A 19,861-nucleotide genomic window follows, 5' to 3' on the forward strand; every position below is an offset into this window, starting at 1 on the left:
AGATCCTTTCTGTTGCAGACTGATTGAAAACTGGGGGTGCATTTATATTCTGAAGGCCAGGCTGTAGGTCAAGTCTTGGGATGGGACTGAAGGTCCACCATGAATATCTTACCCCCAGTTTGATGTGAAGGATCCCACAAAAATGATGGCTATTTCTGCTTAAAATTTGTCATATAGCCACCAATTTTCATATCTAGGAAAGTGATATTTTAACTTCCTAAATCATAATGTTTGGAATTCCACCAAAGAGAAGTGGTCAGCCCAACATGATATGTAAATCTGGTAATGGAAGTTCATGTCCATTTCATCACATACCTTGGGGCAAATGACCAGAATACCACACACAGTCTACCATTGTCAGAGGATGTTGTGGAGCCATGAAGAGAGGTGCTATAATGGAGACCCAGGATACAGAGGTGCCAAAAGTGTACTGTAGGCAGAGGGCAGCAAACAAAACCTTCTCTGGAGAGTCGCACTGTGAACTGTAACCAGTGAATTCACAGGGGCAGGGAGGCCCTTTGGGGGGGTCACTCTGCTTTGGTGTTCCCCAGATGCTAGGCAGGGAGCTTTAGGATTTGAAACTAGCCTTTCTGGGTTTTCCTCTGTCCTGGGCTGCTGTCTCCTTTCTATCACTTATCCTTCCTTTCTGGGGTAGAAATGTTTATCTGGGTCTGCCCCCATCACTGGACCTTAGAAGTACGTAACTTCGATACTGGCAAAGGCTCACATCTGAGGTTTCCTGAAGTCTTAGATGAGCCTTTGAGTTTAGATGCTTGAACAATACTGGAATAATAGTTAAGATCCCAGGGACCGTGAGAATGAAATAAATGTGTTTTGCATTGTGAGACAGACATGATGATTTGGGGACCAGAAGTAGGATGACACCAGTTGGATGAGTTTCCCGCCAAATTCCCATGTGTTAAAGGTTGCCCTCCAAGATGGCACTGTGGGGGTGGTGGCACCTTCAAGAGGAAGGGCCCAGGGTGCTCTTAAAGATGATATTGAAACCCATTTCTGAGTCACCCTCTGCTTCCTGGCTAGTGATATAAGTGATCTGCTCTGGCACACATTCTCTGCCAGGCCCAAGGCAGTGGAGCCACCCAGTCTTGAACTGGAATCTCCAGCACTGAGCCAAGTGAACCACTGTTCTTTATAAGTTAATTACCTGAGGTGTTTCATTATAGTGATAGAAAGCAACCCCTGTTGAAAGTCTGGCTAAACCTCCCCAAAAATAACTTCACAGAAGTAGTAGGGGACAAAAATAAAATAAAACCCTAAAACCCAAGTCCTGGTTTCACACTATCCATGAATCCTACTAGGGAAATACCTGATTTATGTTGTTACTATTATGTTTGTCCCCAAGTTGTGCCCAGCAGCCCTGGAGTACTTCCTAACCTACTCTGTCTCTTGAGGCATGCACTGGCTGGCCTGACCCCGATCTTCAGAGACACACAATGAACCGATTGTAGTGACTCAGACCACACATCCCTTGAAATGAACCACAGCTCCAGAACCCGAGCCCCAGCCAGGGACCCCACTCACAGCAGGCGGAAGACTCCATGTTCTTCTCCTTACAGCAGCATTTGAAGCACTTCTTCACCACCATGTAGAAGTAAGCGAAGACGACGAAGGGGAAGGGAATGTTGAGGCGGTTGCAGTACTCCTGGACCAGGAAGTACCGCTGGAACTTCCAGACCTGATCGTTGTTCTCCTGCACGGTGCCCACTGTGTAGCTGGCGGGGGAGAGGGGAGACACGGCTGAGAGATGTGCACTACCCATCACTCCATTTGCCTATGGTGGTAATGCTCCTGGGCAGCAGCCATCCATGTGGCGGCCTAGGCCAGGCAGATCAGAGGGATCCATGCCGGTACCGCAGCCAGGACAGCTTGGCACAAGCCACCTGCTGGCCTCAGTGTCGATCTGGCTTTGGTTCTCTTTTCTTTTTTTGTTTCTGATCGCACAAGAAAAATGTCCAGTGAACTTCAAAATGGTCTTGATTTCCAAACCTTTCAATGATACCCTTTGCTCATCCATCTGATATTGTGCTAGTCGCAAAGCGGCCAGGGATGCTGACTCCCTCGGGAATATTTTATCCCCCTTATGTGTCTAATTGAAACAGTCTGGAGAAAGTATTTCAGCATTTCTCAGGAGCCTCTGACAAAATGGCTGCCCCTAGGATGCCTTCCCCTAGGGTTAGGGAAGGCTGGGGAGCAAGCTTTGGCAGGAGAAGGGGAGAGGGACTCTAGGAAAGGCTGTCACCAAGGACTGTCATCGGTGAGCTACACAGATTACAGTTAGAGACGTACACAATGATATTTGGAAAGAAATGTTGAGGATTGTCCTATGGTGTGTCAGGAAGGGCAGAGCTGACTTTTTGTGAACTTCAAATGAAGGGACCCCAGGCCACTCAAGCATATGACTCTGTCAGGCCTCGCCCTTCTCCCCAATTCCCTCTGCCTTTACATTCCTAAATACAGTCCCCTAATTTTTCCTAGTAATTTCTAAACTATAGTCCGCAAGGTCCATTCCCTTTTTAGACCAATCCCTCTTCCTGAGGCTGACTACCAAAGTCAAGCAATCAAAATCCCCCTTTGACTCACCTAATTCACATGCCCAATTAAAATTAAAGACCTCATCCTAACACGGGGTTTCCCCTTCACCTTTATAAGCCACCATTTGCCTATGTGCCATGTCTGTCTCTCCTCTAGACAGAGGCTGTCCTTTGTCCTATAGACAAATATCCCTTCCCCTTCTCCCTTGTCCTCTGTCTCCTGTCTTTGTCTCTTATTCCCTGCCCTCTGTCCCTCTGGGGCAAATAAATCTCCAAGTGCTGAGAACTTGGTCTGGAGGGCCCTGGGCCGATACATTTCCTTTCAGTAAACATGTGGGGATTAACAGATGCGCAATTTCTGGAAACCAAGACGAGAAAGAGCTGTCTCTCTCCACCCAAGGAACAGCGCTGTCTCATTGACTGTGAAGATTACAAGCCAGTCTATTGGCAGTGCTCAGCTCTCTCCACCGCAGTGGGAGTTAATGGAGCTGAGAACCAGGAGGCGATTTTTTAGGTCATCCACAGTTTAGAAATTCCATACAAGGGTTTCATCTGAGCAAGCCAACTAGAGACCATGTTTCATTTGGGTAAGTATATGTTACTTTGGGTGGGGCAGTGTTCAACAGCTGCATTGTGGGAACTAACCAGGCAAGAACTCACACCCCTCTTCAAACTCTTGATAAGCCTAATGGAAGTCTCTGCCAGACACCACAGAGTTATAGGAACCGTGAGCACCATGAAATATACAACACCACAGCCCAGAAGAATCTGAAAGGCACAGTTTCTAAAAGGAAAAAAAAACATTTCCAAAGAAAAATTGTCTCTTAATGGAGACACGGGCTCTCAATTTTCTAGCCAGAAGTTTGTTTTTCCATTTCTTTGAATCTTGCTGAGCCCCAAGAAACTCGCTCTGATCTCTGCTTCTTTTCCCGTATTGAATTCAGCAATAGCAGGATAGTGGTGGGGAGAGGATGTGGTAACTGATTACTAGCTTAGAACATGTTTAGCTCGACTTAAAAGTTTTTCGTTTTGTTTTTGTTTTTGTTTTTTTAAGGAGCCTTAAAAAGATTCATCAGTTTGACCCACTGACTTCACTCCTGGGAGTTCAAGCTAGGGATAAGGAGAGAATTATAAAACTATACAGACATGGACGCATGCACGTGGCTCCTCACATGCTGCAGATGAGAGACACCTGTGCCCCTTACCTAAGTGAAAAGAACCATCTCTACATTCAACACCCAGAACGGGCCTCCTGGTAATGGATGATAAGTGTGATTTCATTATGCAACCACTGAATCAGGTTTATAAATAATTTTTGTACTTTGGAAAAATTTGATATGTTAAGTGGAAATAACGAGGCTCGAACTCGTACTTTGGGCACAGTGTCACCACATAACTCATGACTCCAGGGAGAAGTGGATCTGTCACTGGCAGTGGCATCTCCAGTATCACAGCTGGGCTTGCTTCTCCTGCCCTTCCACTTTCCAAGCACCATGTAAGAAGTCTGAGTGCTGCACATAATTACTAAAATGTCAATTTTACGTTCTACCCATAACTCTTTATGGTAAGTTACCAAAACACCAAAGCTATAAAATAGAAAACACTTTCAATATGCAAGGCACTGATTTTTTTCATCTGAATCTCCTCTATTCCAAGCACCTCCAGCTCACTACAAGCTGAGGATGATCTTGAACTATTCCCTCTCCTGCCTCCATCTCTCAGGAATGGATTGCCGGCATAAGCCACAAACACCTGGCTTACGTGGTGCTTCAGATCCAGCACGGGGCTTCATACACGCTAGGCAAGCCCTCTACCATCTGGGCTACATCCCCAGTCCCTACAGGACGCTATTCCAGGCAGCCCATTTATGCTGATTAATTTAATATGAAAATAACTCTGTAAGTCCTGTTATCATCAATGATAAACAGATTGGGAAACTGAGGCACAGAAAGGGTAGGCAAATTGAAGTGTTAAAGCTGGGATTTGGTCTAGCAATCTATCCCCACATTAGTAGAGCAAAATGTGTGGTGTTATGATAGTTCCACTCCGTTTCCAAGGAGTTTAACTGGATGACTTGTCATTTTGGGTTAACTACAAAGTATTTGGCAATTTGGGCAGTGTGCATTTTGAACACACTGAAGTCTTTAAAGGTTAGAAACCCATGCTTATTGAATGCCCACACGTATAAGCTCCTGTGAGGTAGCCCAGTGGCTGCCCAATTGACCCTTTCATCTACTTTTCATAGAACTTTTAGGTACAAAGCAAACAGGACTGTGGATCCAGAAAATGGATCTCATAGCTCGTCTGGCACTTCTTCCCAGTATAGGTCATGCTGCTGGGAGGCTAATGCTCTACCTGCCGTCGTTACTGTCTTCCCTGTCCTCAGCTGGTTTTGCCATTTACAAAGAACACGGACCTCATCTGCCACAGCAGTGGCTCAGAACTACAGAAGCACCCCAGATTAGTGACACTCGGGCTAAGAACCTTCCAGAAGTCACAGCTCTCTGCCTTCTGCCAGAACAACTATCTTTACTCCAGTCATTAATTCTAAGAGCGTCTTACAATTTCACACACCTATTCCAAAATGGACACTGACTGCTCAAAACTCCAAACCCCAGACAAGAGCAACTGCATCCACTTTGATGCATCAAATATGGTTTCCCGATGTTTTATACAAGAGACATTGCTGTCGGATGGAGGGGGAGCGTTATATCCAATGCTGGCAGCAAGTAAGGAAGCTCGAGTGCCTCCCTCCTGTCCTCACTCTGCGAGTTCAGAGGGAACTCCGATGAAAGCCCCACGGGGGACGAGGTCTGTGCCACGGCTGAACTGGCCATTCAGACTCAACGAGACACATTTCGTGTTTTCCAGATCACATAGGGCAGGACCTGACAGACGAGGCCATTTGCAGTCCTTCATTTGTTTCTGCACAGCCCAGAGAAAGACTAGGAACAGCAGAGAGGTCCAGACCGGGACAAGGCCGTGGAGCATCACTTTTTTATGTCCATTTGGCCCAAGGCCCTTGTGAAGACAGCCTGCAGTCCCTACCTCTGAGGCACATGGGCAGGGCCTGTGAATCACAGCTTTGCCTTTGCGCTATCATTCTCCACCTCAAAGAGCCCGTGTGTCACTGTCTTATTTCTTCCTCTGGAGCACCAAACTTCCAGGCCCTTCCTGTCAGACCAGCAATTTCCTCTGCACCTCATGGGCAAGATGACCCCCGGGAGCAGCACTCCTGAGAAATGGTGAAAACCTGGATTCACCTCCCATGAGGCTTGAAGGAGCTAGATGAGCACCTAAAAGCCAAGGTCCATGACACCAGCTTCCAGATTGTTCTTTTTCTTTTAAATCAGCTCCAGATTCAGTCAAATAGACATGGGAGTCTTTCTTTGGAGGCTGATAATAAAGCATCAAATTGCTTTACCGAGATAATTTTTGTATTATTTACATGTATTCATGAGCGTGTGTGTGTGTGTGTGTGTGTGTGTGTGTGTGTGTGTGTGTGTGTTTATATAAAACATAGATCAAGCTCAGGTGTTGTTCCTTGGGTACTGTCAACCTTTTCTTTTGTTAAGACAGTTACTTTGACTGACCTGCAACTCACAAGGTTGACTGAGTAGCCAAGCCCGGGGATCTGCATGGGACTGACAAGTGTGCTGTCATGGCTGACTTTTAATGTAGGCTCCGGAGCTCGAACTCAGGTCTTCAGGCTTGCAGAGCAGGCACTTTACCATGTGAGCGACCACCACAGCTCTCTGATTTTTTTGTAGTCTTTAGAAGTTGGTTTTAACTTCTGTAGAGAAGAGGCTAGGTTCTGCAAAGAAAGGCCCTCTATGACTTATGTGTGGAAATGCCTCTCAGTGACACAGGCATCAGAGTGTCTTGGGGTTAGCCTCACCCACACCAACGCAAGACAATGTTCAGTGTCTTCCAGGGGATCACTGGCCATCTGCATCTTCCTCAAGAAACCCTAAAACCTGCCCCTCCACACCACCTCTCCAAGTCCCTGTTAGGAAGGTATTGTCCCTGTCAATATCTCCATGGGCTCCTGGAGGGTAGTGGCAGTGAAGGTCATCTCAGGACCAACTGAGTACCGTCTGTGGAGCATGACAGGGGAGAGGAGAAGCAGAAGCCCCTTGGAGGGAGAAACTCGCTGAGATCAGAGATGTTGCTAGCCTTCAGCAGATGTTTGGGATTCAGATAGCCTTGTGCACAGATGAAATCCAGATGTACATTAAAGGGATAACATGCCATGACCACAGAGCAGAAGGATGGTGGAATGTTTATGACATCGCTATAATCCATCGTTTGTGTGATGCATCATAACTCCAGATCAAAAGGGAAATACTTCAATAGTTACAGGAGAGTCTTGTGGAACACAGAACGTCTTCTTGTGATTAGAAAGGGAGACAGAGAAGGAATTGTGGGGAGGATACCATCCACAAGGTAATAAAAAGAAGGGAGACAATTCACAAAGGAGTCCTGTCACACAGTGAATGAGCGAATCTTTACAAGCCTTCCCATATAGCAAAAAGTAGTCATTGAAAAAAAAATCACAGAAAAAAAAAAACCATTTGCTCACAGCCCTAAACAGCTAGAAATAACAAAAACCCCTGCGAGCCCCACGCAAAAAGAACCACAGAAGTTTACTGACAACTACAGATACTTGAACACTGTGAATATGCCACTCTTTCTGGAGAGTAGGAATCCAGTTTCTCCTAAATAATTCCACAAAGAGTCACAAGATTTTTTTTTCAAAAGGAGAAAGAAGAAAGAACTCACAAGATGAGTGTTGGGCTCCTTTGTACAACTAAATAGACACGAAAAGCGAGGCGAGTTTTGAGTAAAAGTAATGAGGGCAGAACTTGTACAACAGATGCTTTAATGACTTAAAACACCAGACTTCAGTAATGAAAACCATTTGGTAGTGAAAAACCAAAATAGAAAGAGTGATCAAATCAGAATGCACAGTCTGAAAAAAATTATAAAGAAAAAATAGATGTGAAAACAGCAGCAGGTTTTAGAATAAATTAAAATCCAAATAGATTTCTCAGCTGGATTCCTTTCTCAAAGATTTATTTACTTTTGTTTCAAGTGGATGTGTGTGAGCCTGCATGAGTTTATGTGCACCCCATGTGTGCAGGAGCCCACAGTGGCCAGAAGAGGGTGTCAGAGTTCCCAGAAATGGAGCTAGAGACAGGTGTGAGCCACCACCTGGGGGATGGCAACTGAACCCCAGTTCTTTGCAAGAGCAGTAAGTACTCTTTGGTACTGAGCCATCTCTCTGTCCCTCAGCTAGATTTTTACCCAACAAGTAACCCCTTCAATGTGTTACAGAGGACTAAGGCCCCTCCTTCCCAAGCGCACCAGTAATGTCCAATCAGAACTGCTTCTGTTCCTAGGGATGGCCTTGGCTCTTGAGCTGTGTCTGCCCAGCATGTACATTTGACATATGTGCTGTCTCCTAGTCCCCTTTCATCATTAGCATCAATGTGCTTCAAATCAACATGAAAATGTGGATGAGGAGAGGACTCAGTCTTAAGAGTATATACTGCTTTTAGAGAAGGTCCAAGCTCGCTTCTCATCATCCACATTGGGTAGCCCATAACACTGCTTGTAACTCCAGCTCTAAGGGATTAGCTACCCTCTTCTGGCCTCTGTGGGTACCTGCACTCACATGCACATACTGTTACACACACACACACACACACACACACACACACACACACACACACACACACATTATTTTAAAAAAGTAGCTAGAGGAGCCCAAAGCATCCAACACAAAGAGATGATGGTGGTCTGAGGAGATGGAGATTCAAATTGCAGTTCAATCATTGTGTGTTGTATATGTGCATTCCAACATTATGCCATAAGCATGAACATGTGTCAGTTCAGACCTGAATAACATCCATTAAGCAACTGAATGGCAAGCTGAAAAAAAAAGTAATGATAGCTATTTGCACTGTTTCAACGTGAAGAGGTTTTGTAAGAGGGACAGGAAAGAGTGAATGGGGCTCTGAAATAGATCAGAGAAGATCTCAAAGGATGCCACTGATGACATAAAGCAATTGTAACTATCATGATGTGGGAGATGAGGGCAGGAGCAAGCACAGAACCTCCAACAACCAATGGAAGAGGCACCAGCGATTTCCTTCACCTGCCTTTGAATCAGTAATTCGGTTTAGTACGTGGCGCTGCTATAGAGTAATGCAGCCTAGACTGAACCAAACACAAGACTTGAACTTGAAATCACCCTGCCTCAGTCTCCCAAGTATAAGGGTTCACAGGGCTGTACCACCAGGCCTGATGGTCACTTACTATTTTATTATAATATGTGCTGCGATATTAAATATTGGCATGTCATTTCTTCCAATCACAGCAGGAACTTGACCTGTCTTTGCCTCTTCATTGTGACATCACCAGGAGCCTGGGCCCCCACAATGGCACACACAGGCACTTGGATAGGAAAGCTCCATAAATATCTGTTATCATTACAGTTAACTGTTACCTTTTTAAAATCTAAACTCCATTTCGATAGCTTCCCTCAGACCACTGATATCACAACCAAACTTTGAGCTTGTGCCTGGGGAGTACTCTTTTCTATTTTCCTACATATGGTAATTAATGTGCATTTTTCCTAGGGTGCAAGAAGATGGCTCTTAGAAGCTACACCAATTGGCATGGTCAGTGACTGCTTGTCAGAGCTGCCCGCCATCCTTGGAGCCTGACACCTGCACATGTCTGAGTCATTCCCTGACTCTAGGTTCCCTTCCTGCCTCCCGGGGGGGCTGAGTTCAGTGCAGACTCATCACAGACTGGTTAGTGCCTCTGGCTTTTCTGTGGAATCCCATCTAGTCAGTCCCCAGTACTCTAAGACCCCAGACCATCCCCACGGACACATTTGTAATGCAGCTAATGAAGTCACCATTGTGGGTGCATAAGCTTTTCACTAAATACTGTGATGTGGTCTCACACAGGGGTGACATCCTGGGGCCATTTGCTCAGGGAGCAATCTCCAGACAGCTTAGCACTCATTAGAAATGGGGTGTGAGGGACTGGATCACAGAACATAGTAGGGTCTCTGCTGCTCTTAGGCTCCTAGCCAGGGATCACTGAAAAGAGGTTAAACCAGGGATGTTGGAAAAGGTGCCCCAGGGGAAGGTGACAAGAGCCATCACACTGAAGCCCTGAGTGAGGTGACAGCTGGGTGGGGTGTAATGACTCCTCCAAAGACACTGACGTAAGCTGAACATGCACCTCCATGAACACGCACCTCCATGAACACAGGTGCAGCTCTTCATTACCTGTATCTCTTTAACAGGAAAGTTCCAGCACAGCCCTGATTCCCTGTTTCCCAACCACAGGACTGGTGGTTAGGACGAGGTCCTTCCGTGCAGGCAGCTGCCATGACAGCTCACAGCACAAAGATCCTAAGACCTCTGACAACTCCATGCGTGGCACTGGCTGCTGGTAGCCCTTCTTCTAATCACTGTGATCGGACAGGAAGCAAGTTCAGGGAGGAAAGATTCACTCTGACTCGTGGTTTGAAGGAACACAGTTCAGTTCATCATGGTATGACAGTGTGAGCAGCTAGTAGCCGGAACTGCTGGGTGGCTTGCTCACATCTCAGAGGACCGAAAAAGAGGGAAGGTGAGAATGAGGGTCAAAGGGAGGGAGAGTAAGAAACTGGTACCAGAAGCAGAGCTCAGACCTGCCCCCAAGGACTCACTTCTTTTAGCCAGGCCTTACTAAATGTTCTGCAGGTTCCCAAAACAGTGCCCCCATCTGGGGACCGGGCGTTCAAACATGTGCGCTTGTGGAGGACAGTTCACATTTAAACCACAATTTCTGCAGATTTACTTGGTCAGTTTCCCCTGAGCTGTCCGGTGTTCTGCTGGCATCTGCCCATGCTCACAGCAGTGGACAGGCTGTGTGTAATCTTGAAAACATTGCAGGTGACAGGCTAGTTTCTGAGACTCGATTATCAAGTGTGGTGCCATTAACTCAGTGCTGGCTCTCTGGCTCCGGATGTCATTTTTAGCATGTGGTTGCTTAGGCAACATTACCCCGACATCTTCTAACCTCTGATTTTCTTTTCACAAGAAATTTGCGACTGTATTAGATGCTGTAGAGCTAAGTGCTCCTAATTTATCTGTCTCCTATATCACAATGATTTGGAAGCATTGGCAGATAGCTACTTGGATATTTCTCACCTTTCAGATGATCCAAAGGCGTGCGTTTAAATGGTTATGAAAACAGCTATGCCTCTTAGAAGCTTCTGAAGATTCTACCCCAGGTGTCTTTACACTAAGAGCCATCGGGAACATTATTCTTAAAACAGATGGATCAACTCAGGTTGTGACCAAGGAACACTTGGTATCCCTCGAAAACTAGCTAGCCTCAGAACTAACATTCAGAAGGAAGCCCCACCATAACTGGCCATCAGAACCAGATCAACAATCTGCATGTTATAGATTTGTCCCATCATTCATCGACATTCTAAGGCAAACTTTAAACTACAACAGCTATATGGGTTGTGAACAAATCCGTAAATTGTGAACCAGTTAGGCAGATTATGTAACAATCATTGAGGCACAATGGAACCATCAGGGAGGCTCCTCACAGCTAAAGACACTAAGATCATTCTGTTTGATCTAGATGCCACTTCAAGGATCTTTCATGCTTCTAAGAAACTTACCACACCTAAACAATGTGGGGCTTAGACCCAATGAAGCTCTGTAAACCCATGGAAGCAAGCCTGTGTGAGCGGCCTCATGAGCAACTTGGCAAGTGTTTCCCAGGAGAAGCTAAGACCAAACTGTGCCAGAAGCAATCTCTGATATCTACGTCTTCCAAGTTCAGGATGAATGGCACCCCTGGGACCTTTAACTTTTGGATTATACATCTGAGGTGTTACAGGTTGTTGTGTATGTTGCGTATGATCTTGTGTAAGTTTGTCTTATTTATTTATTTTTTTTTTGGCTTTTTGAGACAGGGTTTCCCTGTGTAGCTTTGCAGCTTTCCTGGAACTTACTCTGTACCCCAGGCTGGCCTCAAACTCACAGAGATCCACCTGCCTCTGCCTTCCGAGTGCTGGGATTAAAGATGTGCGCCACCACCGCCTGGCTTGTAGTGTTGTTGTTGTTTTGGTAGTTTGTCTTATTTAAACACACACACACACACACACACACACACACACATGGAACCTTGGAGGTGGCTTGCACTACAGCCATTGTGCTAACACAGGCAACGTGCCTGGATTTGGAATCACCTAGGAGACACACCTCTAGGGGTGTCTGTGAGAGCTTTAACAGGGAAATAAGACCCACTCTGGACATGAGCAGCACTAGTTCATGGGTTGGGGTATTTGGTTGAATAAAAAAGGGGAAAGAAAAAAAAAAGGAAGATGAGCAGCAACATTCACCTCTCTGCTTCCTGAACCCAGACACAATGTGACCACCTGCCTTCCACCACCACCACCCCGACTTCCCAACATGATAGACTGTACCCTCAAACCAGGAGCCAAAACAAACCCATCCTTCCTCTCACTGCCTATGTTGGGTATTTTGAAACAACAATAAGAAAAGCAGTCAGCTCAGTTGCTCTCTGGGGAACTATGACTCAATGCTAAGCATAGCCTGGATTTAATGGAGCTGATCACACTGCTTGTCTGTGGTGTCAAATCACTCAAAGAATGGCCTATAGAGCACCCTGGACTTTTTTATATGGTCCCTTTAAGGCCCCCAACCACCAAAGACTACAGGCTCCCAATGGCCTCTCCTCTCAGCTCCTCAAGGTAGAGGTTACCTCTGCTCACACTCTTCCTACCTGCCTGGCATAGGCACAGCCCAGAGGGGAAGTCCATGAATGTGTGACACAGACATACCCAAACATGGCGACCAGGAGGTTGACCAGCAGGATGTTGGTGGAGAGCATGTAAATGCACACCAGAGGGATGGTGATCCACTCAGGGAAGCGGGGCAGGTTGTTCTCATCCAGCTCCACACACAGAGGCTTAGACTCATTTCCCGAGAAGGTGCAGTGGGAAAAGTCATATGTAGTACCTGTGGACACAGAACCAGGAGGTCAATGAGGCCCCTCTGGAGAAACAAGGACCATGGCAGGCCAGGGGATGTGGGATCAGAATCACTTGATGCCTTGGATACAATCGTCAGAAACCCATGCCCACCAGACAGCTTCCTGAGCAGCCACTGGGAAATCAGGATTTCATAAAGATTAAGATCAAAGGAAGAAGGTGTCCTAGTTAACTTCAGTTGTCAACTTGACACAGCCTAGAGTCATCTGAGGGAGTCTCATTAGAGGGGTTGCCAAGATCAGTATGGCCATGTCTATGAGAGATGATCTTAATTGATGATGGACGTGGGAGGGCCCAGCCCACTGTGGGAAGTGCCGTCTCTAGGCAGCTGGAAGGAGGGTAGAGGTACAACCTAGGACGTATTAGAAGGCTAGCTAAGAATTATCCAGAGAGACAGCTAGCAAGCAGCACTCCTCTGTGGGTCCTGCCTCCAGGTTCCCGCCTCAAGTCCCTGCCCTGACTTCCCTCGGTGATGAATCATGAGCTGGAAGTGTTGCCTTTGGTCAGCATGTCTTACCACAGCAACAGAAACTAGAACAAGGAGTGTGGCCTTGTTCTGTGCTGCAAGAAGCATCCAACCTCTTCAGTCAGTCTGAAGATTCAACCTGCACAAAGCCCCAAAAGGAAGTAGGCAAGATGCAAGGGGGGCAGAATCGGAATTGGATCACCCAGAAACCATCTCGGAAAGAACAGAAGGGTGAGTGACAGCTGTGTGAGCAAATGGGTGGGGACAGGTGCCCAGAGCAGTGGCAGCAGCACACTCCAAGGCCCTGTGGTCATAAGACAGAGGGTTGGGAGAGGAAACTGAGCAGCACAGCATTGCCGGATCTCTGTGCTTATAGCGGAAGTCACGGGCACTGTTAGAGGATTGTGACAGAGAGCAATTCTTTACCAAAGGACTGCTGTGGCTGCAGCACACAGCTAAAAGATCCAGGGGACCCAAGGAGAGCGTGAGTAGATGCCAGAGCACTGGCGATAAGAACGCTCTACATGGGGTTGCTGTGGGATTGTGAAAATCAACTAAGCCGGCCGAGCGCCAGCATCTAGGAGCAGTGTCAGGGAAGGTGCTGGGGTTAATCTTGATTGCCAGTTTGATGGGATTTGGAGTCACCTAGGAGATGTGACTCTGGGCATGTCCATGAAGGTGTTTCCAGAGATTTCAACCCTCAGTATGGGCAGTTCCTTCCCATGGGCTGAGGAAGAGAGCTGAACATCAGCAGTCCTCTCTCTCTCTCTCTCTCTCTCTCTCTCTCTCTCTCTCTCTCTCTCTCTCTCCTTCCTATGAATGTGATGAGACAAGCCCCCTCTCTCTCCTACCACCATGCCTTCCCAGCCATAATGGATTGACTGTGCACCCTTGAACTGTAAATCAAGACAACTCTTTTCTTCCTTACCTGGTTTCTGTTGAGTATTTTGTCACAGCAAGTGACAGCAACATAGGTCTGTCAAGGACATCAGAGGTCTGACATACTAGGGACAGGGGATATGGCTCAGTGGTGGAATATTTCCCTAGCTAGCATAAGGCCCCGTTTGGTCCCCAGCACAGGGGTGGAGTATCACAAAAAGGCTCTGATGTACACCACTGTGACCTTGGTGGGAAAAGCCCAGCAGGGCTCTTAGAGGAAGCCCAGGTCTGCAAGGGAGGTGGGGACCTTTTATTTGAGCTAGCCAATATGGGTCTGTGTGAGTTCAGAAAAGGCCACAGAGACAGAGTCTCTGGCTCTGAGGAGGGCACCCAGCCAGAGCCCCTGTTCTCAGCCCTGACAGCTGGGCTGTGTGGGAAGATGGTGCTGTGCCAGGTGGCCCCTGAAAGAACCCAGAGGATGAAATATGCACACAGCACACATGCCTGCCCTGGCCTAAGTGTTGCTCCTCTGTAGGACCCAACCCACCAGCACAAGGAGCTCTCCTTGAGACCAAGTGCATCACGGTGCCAACTGGAGGGTCCCAAGGGCCTTTCCACCCCTGCATGCATGGAAAACTCCTGTTTCTCAGAGTTGGAAGAGGCTTCAGCTGAGAGGCAGAGAGTACAGGAGGGAAAATCAGAGGAGCTGAGAAATGCCACCAGCCAGGCCCAGCCCTGGCTCGTGGAGACAGTCAGTCAGCGTAGTTCATGCTGGCAGGATGGGAGACAAGTCAGAGCTACTGTCAACATCATGAAACCCCTCCTCACAGTCCGCCCAGAACACAAAGTTGTGTATGCCCCGTACCTGACTTTTACAGCCTGAGTATGGGCACAACAGAGCTACCATGTCACCATCAGCCTTACTCCACGGCCTGCTGGAGAGTGGGCTAATGATGGAAGAACCTTCAACCAAAGGCACTAAGGTCCATCTTCTACAGGCTTGTTAGGAATAAATGGGAATCTGGACATTGTGACATATAGGGAGGTACAGTCGACAACATTCCTGTCTGAACCATCAAGGACTGTCCCACTCTACCCTGCTAACTGAGATATGTCATGATTTTTAAAAACTTGAGCATGTGGCTCAGTTGGTAGAGTGCTTGCCTAGCATGCATGAAGCCCTGGGTTCAACCCCCAGCATCACAATAACCAGGCATGGTGGCACATGCCTATAATTTCAGCAGGGGTGGGAGGATCAGGAATTCAAGGTCATCCTTGACTACATAGGAAATTCAAGGCCAGCCTGGGCTAGAGACCTCGTCTCAGAAATACTGATAAAGAAATAAAAAGACATAAAGATTGAACTGAGAACAAGGTAAGATCTTATTTAGGAGCAAAGAAAGGAGGTGAAAGGATCAGGGACGGGTCCAGGATGCCAGCACCATCACCGCCAGCTCCTCTGCTGCCCACACAGAGCCAGGCTTACCGTCCACGTCACTGGGCACCTGGCCAAACATGGCCAGGTAGGGCTCATAGATGACAGAGCGGAAGATCCACCTCCAGCGCTGCTCGTTCTGCCTAAGGATCCCCTGCCTGGCCACGCCGAAGGCCACCATCCACACAGCAAAGAGAAACAGGAAGAAGAACACGTCGATCAGCTGCCGAGGGAGGAGATCAGAACAGTTAGAACTATGCCCGCGGAGGCTGGCTACAAAGCCTGGCCGTTCCCAGGCAGCCACAGAGACCGGCAGAGAGAAGTTCAAGGACCCAGAGAGTTTAAGTCACCGAGCTGCCTGGCCATGTCTTTATTTATCTCATACTGACTGATTGACTTAGCTAAGACCCTGGTCCATGCCAGGCAAGTACCCTACCACTGAGCTACATTCCCAGCCCTTAGCCACTAATTTAAAAATAGAATATCACCTTTAGGTTTGCAGATGTCTCCAGAATGAAACCCAAACCCTGCAGTATTGCTTGCTGAGCTCCAAAAGCTCAGACACAGCAGCTTTGTGAGGGAGGGTCCAGCTCAAAAACCTCCGCCTGGGACGAGCTGGCTCCAGCCACATCCAGCAATGCTTGCATTCTTTCAACCCCCAAATTATTTTTACGGAATTACTTTTTCAGAAAACAAAAGCAGCCCTTGTGAGACAAGAACAATTTACTTTTTTTTTCCTGCTGTGTTTTGCACACACAGCTTGACATCATGGTGACTGGATGCCTGAGAGGTGCTTGGAGTTAGAACCACACACTCAGCCTCAGCATTGGAAAGGGAAGTCCACATGAGCTCATCCAGTGACCCATCTGATTTCCAGACAGAACCAGCCCCGGGGAGCAACAGCCCAGCCTGCCTTGTTCTCATGGTGTGTGTGTAGCACAAACCTGGTGGGGGGGGCCTTTCTCCCACAGTGGTATAACAGGGTGTGGGATTTAGGACCCCATCATCTGTAGGCATCTGGCTTACCATTTGTCTCTAGAGAAACGCGTTCACCTCCTTGAACTAGAACAAGCCCATCTATTAAAAATGGCATAAAAGGCCCTCCCTGCATATACTCTGAGAGAGCTGTTCAGACCCAAATGCAAGATGCTACAAAGTATGAACTCTCAGGAAACCCCAGTGACTTGCCGACACTGTTGGGTCTTTATAGTCCTCTTTCCTAAAATCTCCCCTGGAGGTGGCCTCTGGTAAAAACAGTAAAACCAAACCAAACAAACAAACAAGAAAACCCACAAGCTATGCCGTGAACAAAATCCTCCCATCAGCCGTGGACTCTGAGCAGAGCAAGAGGAGGACACCTGCTGAGGTTGCTGGCTCCTACCATTCGCTGTAGCATTATAATCTTGGGTCCTAAGTTCCGGCTAACGGTAAAAATGTGGATGAGCCTTAGGATGAATATAATGTAATCCAGACAGAAAATGACTCGCCCGGAGTACAAGGAGCTGGTGTTAGAAGAGTGGAGCCTGCGGAGAGAAAAAGAGAACGTGTGGGACACGACCCAACATTTCACAGTTCACCACGGTGTGTGTGTGCGCGTGCGTGCATCCTGGTGTGCACAGCAGGTATCCCACTCTGTGGTGTCTGTCTTGAGGTTTGAGACAGGGTATCACACTGAACCTGGAGCTCACCGATTCAGCCAGTGAGTTCCCACACCTGCCTATCTTGCCCCAGCCTGGGTTCGGGTTACAGATGGGAACTGTCATCCTCAGTTTTGACACGGGTTCTGTGGGTCTGAACACAGTCCTCACACTTGAATGGTGGGCACTTTTCTGACTGAGCCGTCTCCCCAGCTCAGTTTAGCCTTTGGTCATCATTTGAGATTTAGTTGTCTTCTCACACGCCCTGGCTGTGAGGTTGGACGGGTGACTGCGGGGCCAGCATGCTGGCCAAAGTCACATGCACCTTAAATTAAGTGGGCCAAAATGGATCAACATTGGAAGACACTCAACAGCCCCAGAACCTTCTCCTTGGATTCTAATTATGCCCCCCAAAGTCTATTTGAAAAACAAAAAGGGAAATTGTGAAGAACCCAGGGTGGGGAGGAAGGAGTAATTTATGTTGGTCAAGTTGTGTCTCCACAGGGCTGGGGCAATGGCCTCTTGTGGCCCATCCATGGACTTGAGATGTCCAAGATTTTTTTCTCCATCTTTTGTGCCCAAACGCCTGAAGGTAGGAAGGTGGAAGAAGCTGCTTACCGGAAAACGATACCCGCTATGAAGTAGAAGATCCCCAGAGTGTCCATAACGTTCCACAGGTCGGTAAAATAATTCACTCCACTCATGTACCACTGTGACAAGAAAGGGGCAGACAAAGAATGGGTGGCTTGGACACCAGTCCTGCAGACTTGGAAACTCAGCTCCTCCCAGGGCACTTTCTAGATATCTGTGTCAAGTGAGCCCTACCTACCAGAACCCCATTGTCCCCAGGGCACCGGAAAGATAGCCGCTCCCTTACACATGTGCAGCTCTCAGAGTCGAGAGAAGGGGCTGTGTTCTCCCGTTCTCTCGAAATGAAGCCACAGAGAACGACAGTGATCTGTGTGGGGAAACATGAAATAGCCGGGTAACCGTGGACAGCAGTGTAGACTGCGCACTGCACAATTACCAACTGTGGTCCTGACTGCCGTGACCACAGATGAGTGTGTCTACTGTAAAAAATATCATAGAACACACATAGTAGGACAACTTGATTAGTGAAACCTTTTTAAAATATGTACAGGGAGGAAAGATTACTAATTGGACTCCACAGACTAGGTTTGAAGACCTCTAGCCTAGCTGTGCAGCCCTTCCATTTGCCTACCTGTTCAGAATCTGGCTACTAGGAGCCCAAGGGCCAGATCCTGGGACAGCTCAAAACAGGGGGCAGTGGATTCAACAAGGTGTGGTACTGATTCCCATAAAAGACGGATGTTCGTGACTTCCCATGAACTCACCCACCCAAGTCTCTCTGGATCTCGGATATCCTATATCCTACTGTATCCCAGACCCCAAGACCGAGACAAGGTGGCTAAGGTGCCCATCTTGGGAGTAGTGGGCTTCTCAGATCCTTCACTATCCTGCACTCGGGAATGCAGAGGGAGGCAGGGCACACAGCGTGAGTGGGCAAAGGAGGAGAGCATCCTTTGCCAGATCACGATGGAATGGTGAACTCCCCCAGGTCTGGGTAGCCTGGGTCAGACCGTGTTCCACCATGGCTCCCCACTGGTTCAAAGGTTAGGACCCTGGGAAGGACACAGGAGCATCCATTTATCTGTGCAGTGCTGATCCCCAGGGCACCAGCAGCCATTTGCTACTCCATGCCTGCTAAGATGAGAGGGGTTGGCACAGGCCCTGCCCACCTGCTCTCCTTTTCCTCCCTGCTGGGAGTCTGATGCATTCTGATCCTTAGTAACCCAGCCCATCCTCACCTGAAGGACTCGCCTGACCTGTATTACAGGAAGAATAGACGAACCCTGGGCCACTAGACTACCACTACAGGGAGAAAAGATTTCGGATTTTAAATGAAAAGAAGCTCTTGTCTAAGGGGGAAAGTGCAAGGCTAAGCTGTGTTCATGAAACGCCAGGATGTGTTCATCCATCGTCTTCTTTCACCGTGATGGCCCAGGAACTAAAGGAACTTTTGGAGAAGGCGGGGTGGAACTTACCACATTTTAAACCAACATTCACTGCATCTGCTTAGCTCTGCTAGGAGTGAGTTAGCTGGGTTTGCACTGTTGACTGTCTAGGTTAGAAATCCCCAGTTAGCTGTGAGCATCCTTCCCTGGGCAAGGGACATCACCTGTCACCAGAGAGCACTGGGTTTCTGAGCCCCAGGTACAATTTAAAACAGACAATGTCCTGTTTAGGGGTTTCCCCTAACAACCGTGAATCTTGTCTGGTAAAACTGCACAGGCCTACTGAGTTTTTCCTTGGAAGAAACTAAACCCAGTTTAGGAATCTAAAGAGAAGGTTCTGCAGAAATGAAGGGAAACAGCGCCCTCTAGTGACATATTCCTGAAGGACAAAACTTCAGTGCAGCAGCTCTGTTTTATCAGTCTTTCCAAGAAAAGGCCACCAGGGTTTCTCTGCTCAAAAGGGAGTGAGGACAGGGTCCTTCTGTCTATCTTCTCATCCCTGGCTTCAGTAGCCATGACCATGGTGACCCTCAGGAGTGGCTTATGAGCACCCTGCTTGTACCTTCCTGTATTAACACAACATTCTCAGCTTCAGGTATGCACAGCAAATGGAAGTCTAAAGTAGATCACCCCTGCTTGATGCTGTTCTGAGGACCACCAAAGCATGTGTCAGGACCTGGGGAGCTCAGAGGACTCCCTGATAGGGTCAGTACAAGAGAAGGCAATGTGATCTATGTTTCTGCTTCTCTCAGGAGTT

The 19,861-nt window shown here is 47.7% G+C and overlaps 1 protein-coding gene across 3 annotated transcripts in view; it reads right to left on the reverse strand.

Annotated features, from left to right (window-relative positions):
* The window catches only part of Trpm8 (transient receptor potential cation channel subfamily M member 8), a 79,114-nt gene that overhangs the window by 14,030 nt on the left and 45,223 nt on the right, over positions 1-19,861 (reverse strand). For all 3 annotated transcript variants that reach the window (XM_052750477.1, XM_052750478.1, XM_052750476.1), the window contains 5 exons: positions 17,687-17,778; positions 16,813-16,954; positions 15,483-15,654; positions 12,442-12,619; positions 1,543-1,733 (listed from right to left, as the gene is read on the reverse strand). In XM_052750477.1, the coding sequence (XP_052606437.1) occupies positions 1,543-1,733; positions 12,442-12,619; positions 15,483-15,654; positions 16,813-16,954; positions 17,687-17,778 (775 nt within the window). The remainder of the gene's footprint in view (positions 1-1,542; positions 1,734-12,441; positions 12,620-15,482; positions 15,655-16,812; positions 16,955-17,686; positions 17,779-19,861) is intronic.

The sequence above is a fragment of the Peromyscus californicus genome, unplaced genomic scaffold (assembly GCF_007827085.1).
Source record: "Peromyscus californicus insignis strain IS unplaced genomic scaffold, ASM782708v3 Scaffold_21__1_contigs__length_65335640, whole genome shotgun sequence".
Taxonomy (NCBI): Eukaryota; Metazoa; Chordata; class Mammalia; order Rodentia; family Cricetidae; genus Peromyscus; species Peromyscus californicus.